Raw genomic sequence first — 14,307 nt, forward strand, 5'->3', positions numbered from 1 at the left:
GCCATACACGGTGTAAAAAAGGCGTCATTGTAGTACCAGTACCGCCGATAACAGACTGGCATACTTCATTTTTTTACAACGACATCCTTCCACTTGCAAGTGGTGAGTGACTTGCGCATGCCCGATATGCACTGGGATCATGTGACATGCCGTCTAATTAGTCACGTGATTAGCGTATCCGCGTATTGGCGTTGCTGTGTGCACGGGGAACGGTTTTGTTGCGGGCACAGAAATTTACGCGAATCGTTTTAAAAACGTTAATCTGATGATCCGCTGATTTGAAATAATGTAAACAGGGCCTCAGACTTGAGTATTCATTTCCTGATGTGCTACTTTTCAAATCAACATCGACAGCTACACACAGCGGCGCGACCTGGCAGCCTGCCGCTGATCCCTTACAGAATCCTTTGCCCTGTTGCTGTTTTGGTGTCTGGCTAAGGTTTGGCTGAGCTCAAGTCCCAGCTCTAATAGGAACAGTTTACCGCTGGTTGTAAATATGCGTGAAGAATATCTAATGAAGTTTTGGTCGCCGTTCAGCGCGTCTTTTAGTTTCAGTTTTCGGTTTATTTATTTTTTTATTTAGTGCTTTATTATAGCATAGCACTGAATTAGCTTCGTCTTTCTCTTTCCCATCAAACAAAGAAATGGTTTCTGCGCATGCACAGCAGAAAACTTTCTCATTTGGATATTCACATCAGCTCCGACGTGTGACGTTATGTTGTCTTGACAACCATGCAATATCGTATTCAACGCTCATTCTCCATTGGGTAGAGTGACGTAATCCCCGTAGGATAAGCGATATGTTAACAGTATTGCATGCTGTCAAACTAAATGATTGAAACCTGGAAGACAGGAATAGAACACGTTTTTATTCCATCGAAAAAAGTGTCCTGTATGTATAATAATATATAATATTCAGTCACGGCACTTAGGATGAAACACTCGGCATCTAAATGTCTTGTTTTTTGTCATTCTGCCATTTTGTGTAATAATGCAGTTCTGGAAAGTTCAAAAAAAAATTCATCGAGGCTTGAAATGGTCTGGATTTTTTTTTTCTCTAATGGAATAAAAATAAATGCTCGTCCCTGCTCTCACTCTCACTTCTCCGTCTCTCACTCGCTCTCTCGTGTCACCGTGGTGGGTCGGCGTGCCAATTCCGTGGCGTGGAGTTTTGGTGCTAAATGTCTGGTGTTTTTGGGAAGTGAGTGTGAGCCCTGTTTCTCACTATAGTGTCACACCAGAACCTCCAGCTTCTCTCTAGCCAGATCCCACTTACTGCTCTCAGTAGGAAATGCTCGCTCGCTCGCTCGCTCTCTCTCTGTCATCTTCACACTCTCTCTCATCCTCACCCTCTTGGTCTCTCACACTCCCACACACTTCTATTCATTCTTACACATATAAGCCCAGAATTCAGATAATTGCTCCACGCAGTGTGTGCTTGAGCCGAGTCTGTAGAGATACACACACTTTAACACACACTCCATCCTGATTGCTTTAATTCGAGCCAGTGACACACTCAGAAAGCAGCAGACACACTGATGCAGTGTCATTAAGAATGGGACACGCCCTTTTAGAAGAGCTTATGGGAATGACCTGAAATGATCTCATGAGAAAACGGACAAGATGTTTTTGGTTGTCTTGCACGCTGTCAGACAAAGGAGATCAGAAACAAGTTAGAAATCAGAAGAATAAATACAATATTATTTTGTGTGTGTTTGGTTGTAGTGACTGGAACTGTGCATTGCTTTGTTGGAGACGTTGGGACTGAAACTGCGGTTCGAGTTGTGACAGCAACTAGTTCAAGTTAATACAACGGAGTAGTGGGCGGGGACTGTTGTTTGATTGGTCACAGAGGCATTGGGGAGGAAGCTATGATTCCGCTGATGGTGACAGTTGTGATTTGGCTAGTTACAGTGATATTGGCGCACAAAGAGTGGTTTCGATGGTTCTAGTGGTGGTGGTGGTGGGTGTGGGAACTGATTTGATTGGTTACAGTGGCATTGAGGGGTCGGAGCTATGACATGATTGGGTACGATGGTAGTGGGTGTGGGAACTTTTTAATTTGATTGGGTACGATGGTAGTGGGTGCGGGAGCTGTGATTTGATTGGGTACGATGGTAGTGGGTGCGGGAGCTGTGATTTGATTGGGTACGATGGTAGTGGGTGCGGGAGCTGTGATTTGATTGGGTACAATGGTAGTTGGTGTGGGAACTTTTTAATTTGATTGGGTACGATGGCAGTGGGTGCGGGAGCTGTGATTTGATTGGGTGCGATGGTAGATGGTGCGGGAGCTGTGATTTGATTGGGTACGATGGCAGTGGGTGCGGGAGCTGTGATTTGATTGGGTACGATGGCAGTGGGTGCGGGAGCTGTGATCTGATTGGGTACGATGGCAGTGGGTGCGGGAGCTGTGATTTGATTGGGTACGATGGTAGATGGTGCGGGAGCTGTGATTTGATTGGGTACGATAGCAGTGGGTGCGGGAGCTGTGATTTGATTGGGTACGATGGCAGTGGGTGCGGGAGCTGTGATTTGATTGGGTACGATGGCAGTGGGTGCGGGAGCTGTGATTTGATTGGGTACGATGGCAGTGGGTGCGGGAGCTGTGATTTGATTGGGTACGATGGCAGTGGGTGCGGGAGCTGTGATTTGATTGGGTACGATGGCAGTGGGTGCGGGAGCTGTGATTTGATTGGGTACGATGGTAGATGGTGCGGGAGCTGTGATTTGATTTGGGTACGATGGTAGATGGTGCGGGAGCTGTGATTTGATTAGATACGATGGTAGATGGTACGGGAGCTGTGATTTGATTGGGTACGATGGCAGTGGGTGCGGGAGCTGTGATTTGATTGGGTACGATGGTAGTGGGTGCGGGAGCTGTGATTTGATTGGGTACGATGGCAGTGGGTGCGGGAGCTGTGATTTGATTGGGTACGATGGCAGTGGGTGCGGGAGCTGTGATTTGATTGGGTATGATGGCAGTGGGTGCGGGAGCTGTGATTTGATTGGGTACGATGGCAGTGGGTGCGGGAGCTGTGATTTGATTGGGTACGATGGCAGTGGTTGCAGGAGCTGTGATTTGATTGGGTACGATGGTAGCGGGTGTGGGAACTGTGATTTGATTGGGTACGATGGTAGTTGGTGTGGGAACAGTGATTTGATTGGGTACGATGGTAGTGGGTGCGGGAGCTGTGATTTGATTGGGTACGATGGTAGTGGGTGCGGGAGCTGTGATTTGATTGGGTACAATGGTAGTTGGTGTGGGAACTGTGATTTGATTGGGTAGTATGGTAGGGGGTGCGGGAGCTGTGATTTGATTCGGTACTATGGTAGGGGATGTGGGAGCTGTGATTTGATTGGGTACGATGGTAGCGCATGCGGAAACTTTGATTTGATTGGGTACGATGGTAGTGGGTGCATGAGCTGTGATTTGATTGGGTGTGGGAGCTGTGATTTGATTGGGTGCGATGGTAGAGGGTGTGGGAGCTGTGATTTGATTGGGTACGATGGTAGTTGGTGTGGGAGCTGTGATTTGATTGGATACTATGGCATTATGGGTGGGAACTATGATGTGAACTGTGGTTAGACTGGGAACAATGAGCTGAACCTGGTTTGTTTCCGGTACAGTGGAATAGCGAGCAGGAACTGAAAGGGTAGTAGCTGTGGTTTGACTGGTTTTAGCTACACTGATGGTGGTTGGTTATAATGGCTTTGGGTCCCAGGGCTGTTTTGATTGGGTACAGTCGAACAGTCATGCTCACATAGAGACCCCAAAATCAAGCATCCTGTAAATCCCTACAATCAGTCATCACACTCTTCTTACTTACCCTTCTACTCCTTCTCTTCTCTTCTCTCTCTGCAGAAGGACTTTACACGACGTGAGGAGCTGCAGCAGACAGATGTGGAGAGCTGGCTAGGCTTCATCACCTTCCTGTGCGAGGTGTTCAGCACCATGAGGAGCAGCACAGGAGAGCCATTCAGGGTGCTCGTGTGCCCCATCTACACCTGCTTACGAGAGGTGCACTTACTACCGCATTATCACTACCACTTATTACTCCTCACGTAGCGCATACCAGGTGTGCACTCTGTAAGGCTCAAGTACAGGACTCGAGTTTCATTCGGACTGCGAAACAGGCTTTAGGATTTAGCTTTAATTTTAGGTTTTGTTTGTAGTATTTGATGGAAAAACTGCAACTTTAATCAGCTAAACTGTGCAGCTTTTAAAATTCTATTAAAACAAACAAAAAAAATTACAAAAGTCATAATATTTTGTATTTGAGTCAGTTTTCCCTGGCATAGTTTTTTTTGAAAAAGCATTTACAGATATCCCCTATTTAATTCTCGCTCGAACTCCAAGGAATTTGAAGTGGGCGGAGCTAACGACGCTATAACGTTTAATTGAATTTGGGGAAAGAAGTGACGTACTAAACACCAGCGGGAGTGAAGGACAGTTGCATGCTTATTTTTTTTAGTTCACTTTTTAGTTTTTGGTTTGTTTGTTGTTGTTGTTGTTTTCTCCAGATATTCAGTCCCATCACTGTTATGAGTGTGATTTCACAAAACAGAACATACGCCTATGTTTCTGGCATAGATGTACCGTTCCGACTGAAAAGAGCAAACCTTATTTTCACCTTATTCTGACACTGATAGGCAATGATGCACTGCACGGATGTCATTTATACACAAGCGTTTTTTAAGAATTTGCCAGTAGAGGTGGGCGATGTGTCAATCATATGTATACATACACAGACTTGCTATCAACTTGCCAGCGGAATAGTAGTGCATAATTTTGAAGATTTAAAAATGTCAAATCGGCTGCTTTGAATCCCATTTTGTAAATCAATAAATAAACAAACATTATGAAACGTAGAGAGGAACCGTCAGGGCCTTCTAGGCCTCCAGAGAAGCCCAAACATACCAGCATTTCAAATGTTTTCTTTCATTCTTTCATAATTTAATTCTAATTATTCTGTTCTGATTCTAATTCGGCCTCATTTTCTATCACATTTGCTTCAGAAGTGAAAGGGTTACTGTCCTGAAAACATTAAAATCGAGTTATCCAATGAGATTTTTTGTTTGTTTGTTTGTTTGTTGTCTCTAGGCTGAGAAGAGTTTAGAGCTGCTCACTCATTGGTTCGGACTTAACTGCCAGGACAGAAGGCCATGGCAGTGTATGTTTATGTAGGAAGTGACAGATGAATTAATTAACCAATCAGATTCTGATTTCTAGTGGGAGGGACCAAAAATGTATCACCCTCGGCCTTCTCGAAGACCAACGTTAGCTTAACTGCGAGTCGGCGCTGTCGGCACAGCAGTGAAGTCACCTTCCAGCCAGTGTAGCGTTCATCAGTAGTGTTAGCGAATGCTAATAAAGCGGTCAAGCCAGTGCTATCTATCGAGAGCAACGATCGAGAAACTAAGGCCAAGTTTACATTAGACCGTATCTGTCTCGTTTTCTTCGCGGATGCACTGTCCGTTTACATTAAAACGCCTGGAAACGCCGGGAAACGGGAATCCGCCAGGGTCCACGTATTCAATCCAGATCGTGTCTGGTCCGGTGCTGTGTAAACATTGAGAATACGCGGATACGCTGTGCTGAGCTCTAGCTGGCGTCGTCATTGGACAACATCACTGTGACATCCACCTTCCTGATTCGCTGGCGTTGGTCATGTGACGCGACTGCTGAAAAACGGCGCGGACTTCCGCCTTGTATCACCTTTCATTAAAGAGTATAAAAGTATGAAAATACTGCAAATACTGATGCAAATACTGCCCATTGTGTAGTTATGATTGTCTTTAGGCTTGCCATCCTTCCACTTGCAAGTGGTAAGTGATATGCGCTGGGATCACACACACAGCGGCTCAGTCCCGAATCACTGCTCGTGTGCTTCACTCGCGCGCTCTGTGAGCTGCGCAGGGCCGGAGTGCGCACCCTCCAGAGGGCACTCGCTGTTCAGGGCGGAGTGATTTGGAGCGCAGGATGCCTGTGGAGCCGAGCGTATCCGTGTATTGGCGTTGCTGTGTGCACACGAATCGTGTATTGATGTTGCTGTGTGCACACTAATCGTTTTAAAAACGTTAATCTGATGATCCGCTGATACGGTCTAATGTAAACCCCACCTAAGATTTCTGTCTCCAGACTCCTCTTCTACGCTGCACGCTCGCTACAGTATTTTTCACTCAGACTTAAGTATTCATTTCCTGATGTGCTGCTTTTCAAATCAACATCGACAGCTACACACAGCGGCGCGACCTGGCAGCCTGCCGCTAATCCCTTACAGAATCCTTTGCCCTGTTGCTGTTTTGGTGTCTGGCTAAGGTTTGGCTGAGCTCAAGTCCCAGCTCTAATAGGAACACTTCGCCACTGATGAAAAGATATGACAGTCGAGTACCTACGAGATCTCAGTAACGTACATCATGGCATAACGTGTCATAATATCCAGATTATACAGTCATATTGTCCAGGTCATATTTGCTGGAGTGTATGTAATTTGTGTACAGAATTGCAGAAGTGCCAGCATGTACGGTTTAGCAAAAAGTATTTACGGTTTGTGATGTCTTGCTCTGGCAATATCTGAAGCTTGCCTCTTTTTTTCTCTGAGCAAGTGTTTGTATGCGATTTAGTTAAAATGGCTCCCAAGCAGACATCAATTAAAAAAAAAAGCAAGTGAAATGTTCCAGGTTAAGAGACATGATGAAGACAGAAAGGATGCAGGTTGAGAAATTTTTGCAGCCGACCTTAATCAGAGTCTCGGTACAGTCCAACCGACTTTATCAGTCAGGCAAGGAGGCGCCAAGTACCGTCCCGCTGGGGAGGGAGGGAAGGAGGGAGGGAGGGGGGTAACACCATTAACGCCAGCAGACCCCTGGAGGGTTTATCCCAGAGCAAAGGGTACGGTGGCACGAAGAGCTGTAAAATATAATCCCACAGGCCCCCCCACATGCTCTTTCTCTCTCTCTCTCTCTCTCTCTCACACACACACACGTACGTAAAGAGCGCAACTGGATGAAGGCGTCAAGCTGAGAAATCATCATAAACGTCTCTGGCAAGATGCTTCAGCTCAATAAAAACCCCAGTGCTGAGTGCAGAGCGGGTGGGTTTTTTTGTTTTTTGTTTTTTCTTTTCCTTAAAGCTTAGTAGCTTTGGTGAGTGTCTTACATAAGCAATAAATGACAAAATGGCATGCTGGGATAGAAAATTAATCAACATAATGTGAAAGGTTTACTCTTACCACCCTGAATTGATTATTTTCCTATAACAGCATGTTGTGAAGTGTTTTATACAACAGCAGCTTGCGAATAACTAGGGGTTTTTTGGGGTTTTTTTTAATTAAGACTTTTTATCTAGTTATAGTTACATTTAAGAGCATGGAGCAGCCATAAAACAAGTTAGTTATGTAGTTAGGTAACTTACGGTACTTTTTTTTTTTTTTTTTAAGTTAATAAAACAGCTCGTCCTTAGTCTGGTTAACACCAGACCATATCACAAGTGAAATATGGTCTGGAATCCGCCTATTGAATTTCTCGTAGGGGAGGTGTGGTTTACGATTGTCAACGGCCGTTTATTGGACGTTGCGAATGTCTGTCATTTGGCGTATACGTAGCCCATGGCCAATCATGGCAGTTGTACCCGGTGACGTAGTTAGAGCGATGAAGAGAAGGAAAGAGAAAGAGAAGGCAAAACAAAAGTAGACTGTAACGCCAAACGCTGTTCTTTTTTTAAAAACAAACTTTTGCTCTAAACTATTCAGAACGGTGTCTAAAACTTGATCGAAAGTTTGGTTCGTATCGCTCGCCACCATGTTAAATGTGATCCGTAAACAGTCCCAAATAAACTACAAGCTTCCGTTTGTCGAGTAGTACCGTCTTTCCACCCCTCCCCACTCTCTGATTGGCTCCCTAACTCAGGCGAGCCTTTAGACCATAGTTTCCATGCTGTCTTTTCAGATCGGAACGATTGTGCAAAGCAGCATGGGATTTCCCAGGCTAGCTCGTCCTGGACAAAGCGGAAAGTCTGTCGAGAAAACTTACTGACAGTTAGAAAGCACTGAGTGCGTTTACATGCACATAGAGGAAATCGAATTTCTGCCGTAGCTCTGGATTTCTCGTAATCGAGCTACGCGACCTAGATTATGCGATCGTAGCCGAGCTACGTAGTCGAGCTACTTACTTCCCTTTCGGAAGTGACGAGTGACGAGACCACAAGCGGGAAACACAACAGCCTCGGTCGGCATGACAACGGTAGTAGTAGCGAGCAGCAGAAGAGGTCAGGAGGAACAAGGAGACAAAAAACAAAAACAATTGAACTTTTTGTGTGTTTATTAAGACATAAGTTAAATTGTAAGCAAAAAACGGACTTTAGAAAAATATACAATTGTGCAAAATAAGTCGTCTTACAAAACAGTGGTCTGCGCAGGACAGTTTGTAGCCAACAGGTGGCAATGACATGTGGTGTGAATGTACAGTGGAAATCACTCCTATTCTTCATGACGACAACCGGAAGTGTACCACCACGATGGGGCGTGTAGCGCCACCTGTGGCTCGGGTGTACAATGTACCTCACACAATAGCTCGATTTCCTAGTAGACTGGTACCAAAATTCAAAAAAGTGCTTATTTAAGGAGTTAAAGGCATTTTTGAGACAAAGTCGGCAAACAGTCTTATTTTGTCAATTTGGGTGTGCCGAATTCAAATCTGCAATTTGCCGAGCTCTATCTGACCTCTGTTGACCTCTAGAGGTCATTGAACTTTGGGCCTGTAAACGTCTCAGCCGAACCCAGTTTCCCAGCTTTCTAAGGAATGAAATGTACTAAAATGATTAATGAAGTTAGCAAATGGCCTCGTTTGTTAAATGTTTGGGTGCTGAATTCATTATTCATTTGTAAAACGACATATGACCTCTGATAACCTCAAGGTCATTAAACTTGGCCTATAGGCCTATGCATTTAACGGCATTTTTAAACTGACTTTACTCCCCCAAAAAGAATATGAACAGACAAAAAACAAATAGAAAGGAACAAATACAACATTAAATGCCAGTCCATGTACATGTGACTTACTTTTCACAATGAGAATGCCTCGGCGATCACCTTACATAACATTGCATTACATTTAGCGGTTATTGTTTATACAAAGCTACTGAAAAAAGGACAGATTCAGCAGCATACAAAATGTGGGGGCGTACAGGGTATACAGGTTAATCAGGGTTAGTATATATGAGAGTTTTTTTCTTTGTTGTTTGTTGTTTGTTTTGTTTTAAACGGGGTAAAGCCTTTACAAAAAACAAACAAAGAAAAAAACTCTCATCTATACTAACCCTGATTAACCTGTATACCCTGTACGCCCCCACATTTTGTATGCTGCTGAATCGGTCCTTTTTTCAGTAGCTTTGTATAAACAATAACCGCTAAATGTAATGCAATGTTATGTAAGGTGATCGCCGAGGCATTCTCATTGTGAAAAGTAAGTCACATGTACATGGACTGGCATTTAATGTTGTATTTGTTCCTTTCTATTTGTTTTTTGTCTGTTCATATTCTTTTTGGGGGAGTAAAGTCAGTTTAAAAATGCCGTTAAATGCACAGGCCTATAGGCCAAGTTTAATGACCTTGAGGTTATCAGAGGTCATATGTCGTTTTACAAATGAAAAATGAATTCAGCACCCAAACATTTAACAAACGAGGCCATTTGCTAACTTCATTAATCATTTTAGTACATTTCATTCCTTAGAAAGCTGAGAAACCGGGTTCGGCTGAGACGTTTACAGGCCCAAAGTTCAATGACCTCTAGAGGTCAACAGAGGTCAGATAGAGCTCGGCATATCGCAGATTTGAATTCGGCACACCCAAATTGACAAAATAAGACTGTTTGCCGACTTTGTCTCAAAAATGCCTTTGGGTGTCACAATTCTGGATTTCGGTACCAGTCTATAATGTGTGCGTGTAGGATTGGATTTCTCTGGCACCCTGCTGGGACCCTTAGCTCGATTACCGACAGCAGCTCGATTTGGATGTGCATGTAAACGCACTGACTGCTGCTGGAGACTCCTTCCAATATTACCAATAAATAAACATCTCCTCACAGAAAACTTCACCATCTGGACGTTTTTAATCGGTTTATGTGGCGCGTCGGCTGTACAAGTCCTTGTGAGACTTGTGAGGTGTTACTATAGGAACACGTGGTAACGTATTACAAGCGAGTGCATCGATATAAACCTGTGATTTGCCTTAGTGTTGAGTGTTTGATTAGCATTTGGCTCTGAGCTATCTCTGGCTTGTTCTAACAAGGTGTGTGTGTGAGAGAGAGATTACATGGTGTTTACATGGCATCTTGTCTGGCAGCCAGGTGTGAAGTGTGTGTGCGCTTGGCGAGTGGCAGGACAGGTTTGTTAATTACAGGTGTGTGTATGTGCGTGCTCCTGATGTGCAGCTACATGACAGGTGAGTTGAGAGAAGCGTGGGTATGGAAATGCTGCCTCAAGCAGCGAAGCAATCAATAAAAACACTTTTTGGCGGTTTATATAAGACGGGTTTGTTTTTCTTCTCTTTTTATTGAACAACACACACGATCAACAATTGGCCATAAAAAATACAATCAAAAAATCGGTGCAATCCAATTATCTTGTGATACAGGCAGACGAAAATGAAGTGCATGGTGTTGAATTGATTTCTGTGCAAAAGTCATGTGCTTTTTTTTTTCACTGCATGTGGTGTTTTTTTTTTTTTCATTTGTTTCGCCGTGCTCTATTATTAGCTGTGCTGCATAATTAACATTTCTGTATGGAGTTTTCAGTGTGTGTGTGTGTGTGGGGGGGGGGGTTCTTTTCTTAAAGATGATAGATGTTGACTTGCTGCTGACACTATAAAGCCAAAAATGTGTGGACATCTGACCACCACACTCATATGTTGTTTGATTTTGGAGTGTGGCTGTAGGGCTTTGGGATCATTCAGACACGAGGAGGTCTGGGGCGCAGTCGGTGTTCCAGTTCATCCCAAACATGTTGAGTTCAGTCCAGGGCTTTGAACCGGTTCAAGGAACGAAAACGAAAACGAAAACCGGGAACTTTTTCTATTTCACATGGAACAGAAACGAAACCAGAAACTTTATTATTTTTTATGCTCCGGAACAGAAACGCTTATTAAAAATAATGGTAACCGGTTAATACCGGTTTTTATTTCGTTCCTCAAAGTTTCCGTAGCCTACAAATAAAAAAGTCATTCTTCTCCTGCACAAGTTTCTATGACCCGCTGGGGTTCACTTCCTGTGTGACGTTCGCTGACTGAATGGAGAGAGCGGGAGGGTGGACTACTATCACGTCTCCACATCTTAAATAAGAGGTAAATATTGCAGTCTATCGTTATTCAAAAACATCAATTTCAAACACAATATCAATATATTTGTCCACGTTAATGAGAGGCTCACGAACATTAAATGACGTTAACCTCTGTTAGCCTATCAATGCATAGGGCCTGACTAGCCTTTGGTAACACACTAAACGAATTATCTTTCATTTTTGGCACTTTTTCTGTTTGTGTAGATGGGAAGACATACTGAGAATCCAAATCGCCAACATTTGAAATAATAATTGTTTTGAATTATTTCTTGTCTTATTTAATGAAGGTTGCAATAGAATTAGCCTACATTTGGTTTAAGCTGGATGAGACAGAGACATAATTTTATAGCCATTTGTTAAACAGCTGACAGGGAACGTAATTAACCGTTCCGGGAGCGAATTTTTTTTGTTCTAACCGGTTCGGGAACGTCTATTTAATGGTGGAACCCAAAACCGGAAACGTTAAAATTCCGTTTCTGTTCAGAACGAACCAATAGGAAAAAAATTCTGGTTCAAAGCCCTGGTTCAGTCAGGGGTCTGTGCAGGACACTCGAGTTCTTCTCCTCTGAACTTGTCTTCAAACCATGCCTTCATGGAACTCCTGTGCTTTGTGCACAGGAGCATTGTCGTGCTGGAACAGGTTTGGGTCTCTCATGCCCCTTTTCCACCAAATCAGTTCCAGGGCTGGTTCGGGGCTGGTGCTGGTTCACAACTCGTTCAACTTGCGAGCCAGCTGAGAACCAGTTTGCTTTTCCATAGCTCGCGGTGCTAAGGGAAGCCACGTCATTACATCGCTGTATACGTCAGTTACGTCACTGTATACGTCAGTTACGTCACTGTATACGTCAGTTACGTCGCTACGTTTGCATAAACCTTGGCGCGAATATCGAAGCAAAAACAACGCGGAAGAAGCAGCAGCAGCAACAATAAAAATAATGGATGACTTCGCGTTTGTACAGCTGCTGCTTCTCGTCGCTTAAAAATGGCGATCTTTCGCGGTCTTGCGATTGTTGTTGGTCTTAACAACTCCGCCCCCCCGCTGACGTAAGCGGTTCTTTCCTCTGGCCCAGCAGAGAGTTGGTGCTAGCCTGGAACCGGTTTTTCTGGCCCCAGAGCCAGTTCTTTGTCAGTGGAAACAGAAAACCCGGTTCCAAACTAAGCACTGGCCCCGAACCAGCCCTGGAACTGCTTTGGTGGAAAAGGGGCAATAGTTACAGTGAAGGGAAATTACAATTCTACAGCGTACGAAGACGTTCTAGACAATTGTGTGCGCCTGTAATGTTGTGGCAACGGTTTGGGGAAGATCCACGTATGGGTGTGACGGTCAGGTGTCCGCATACTTTTGGCCATTTTGACTCCTCAAACCAAAAGAATCTTGAAACCTGAACTGGCGTTTTCATGGACTCTGCTCTCAGGTTCTGCATTCAGATCAAGAGGTGTAGCTTGTAACTTCATGGGAAATCTTCATGACAGAAGAGTTTCTCGGTAACATGACATGCCATCGTTTTTGTATTTTATTACAAAAATGAGAGGGAGGCTGTTTACAGGGACATCCTGTTTTGTAGACATTCCACAACACTGGATGTAGCTATAAACGGATAAAAAGATTGTTAGTGTTGGCAAGTTGCTGCAGTATAAGAGGAATAAAACACTCCAGAATTTCATGGTCCTAAGAGTCACCTCACTTCATCGCATCGCACTGCCATTGACTGATTGATTGTTTTCCTTTAACAGCACACACCAAAGTGTTTGAAAAAGTAAGTGGAAAACCTCTTGTGAAAAATTAGTGCGCACCAAGAACGACTAAGAAACCCCCCCCCAAAATGTTTTGGGTTTAAGTTGGTTGACGTGCAGGAATCGTCGTGTTTTTCTGCCTTTCAAAGAACTACAGTAGTCATAGTAACGGAGGCAATATTAATGTTAGCGCGCCTCAGGAACAGCGTATAACGAGCAGGAAGTCCGCCTGCCTTCAACATTCCGGGAGTGCTGGTCTTTGTTTCGCAGAGTGTGACACGAAAAGCCATGTGTGTCCACGTAACCCGAGCCAGTGGCTGTCGCAGCCCTGCACTCTTGGGACGTCATTATGGGATGTCTCGAGGCGGACATAAAGCAGCTGTCTCCCTGGAGACCGGAATCGAGAGACCACTTCAGTCACTACACAGACCACCAGACCTGCAGATCTCTGCTCTGAAATCCAACACACACACGAATTTCATGCAGGATTAGAGGCTGGGACCACACAGCGCCTCATCTTCATGCTCTATACGTTTTTATGTTCTTTTATATTCAGAGCACATGCAGCCAGTGGAGGTAAAATTGACTTGCATATATAAAGTCGGAGGAAATAAAATTTCACATTTCAGCAGGCTTATAGTACTTGAATCTGACTCATGCCCTAATTTTAAGGACTTACCGTATGACTCGACTTGGACTTGAGCGCCGATGACTCAGACTTGGACTCGGACTCGTGCATTAACTGCATTCGGACTCGTAAAATGGAGAAGAGGACTCTGATTTTTTCTTTATTTTTTGTAACATGCCATAATAATTTGGCATAAGATATTCATATCTACATTAATTTTTTGTACAAATTTCGTGCAAGAGTGTCACACCTGCGTGCCTTGGCGTGTGCATCAGATAGACTCTCGGGTGCACTCCGGACAGTGCGCACGTGCCAAGCGGACTCCGTAAATGACTCACACCTGCACAGGATTAAGGTGCAATCAGCACGCCAATATAAAAACTGTGAAAACACACTTACTTTGCGAAGTATTGAGTTGCTGACACATTACCGAGCCTTATTTCCTTGTTTGGTTTCCTGATTTCCTGTTTCTCGTCTTTGATTCTGCCGAGTCTACGATAGCCTGTTTGTGCCTCGCTCAACCGATCGCCTGTTTCACCGTTTTACGATTTTGCCTGCCGTTCTGGATTGTTTACCGTCTTCACTTGTATTAATAAACACACCTTCTGCACTT

The 14,307-nt window shown here is 44.1% G+C and overlaps 1 protein-coding gene across 3 annotated transcripts in view; it reads left to right on the plus strand.

The window, feature by feature from the left end:
* Positions 1–14,307, plus strand: part of ctif (CBP80/20-dependent translation initiation factor) — a 174,922-nt gene that overhangs the window by 131,139 nt on the left and 29,476 nt on the right. For all 3 annotated transcript variants that reach the window (XM_060935414.1, XM_060935416.1, XM_060935415.1), the window contains one exon: positions 3,863–4,018. In XM_060935414.1, coding sequence (XP_060791397.1) covers positions 3,863–4,018 — 156 coding nt within the window. The remainder of the gene's footprint in view (positions 1–3,862; positions 4,019–14,307) is intronic.

The sequence above is a fragment of the Neoarius graeffei genome, chromosome 12 (genome assembly GCF_027579695.1).
Source record: "Neoarius graeffei isolate fNeoGra1 chromosome 12, fNeoGra1.pri, whole genome shotgun sequence".
Classification (NCBI taxonomy): domain Eukaryota; kingdom Metazoa; phylum Chordata; class Actinopteri; order Siluriformes; family Ariidae; genus Neoarius; species Neoarius graeffei.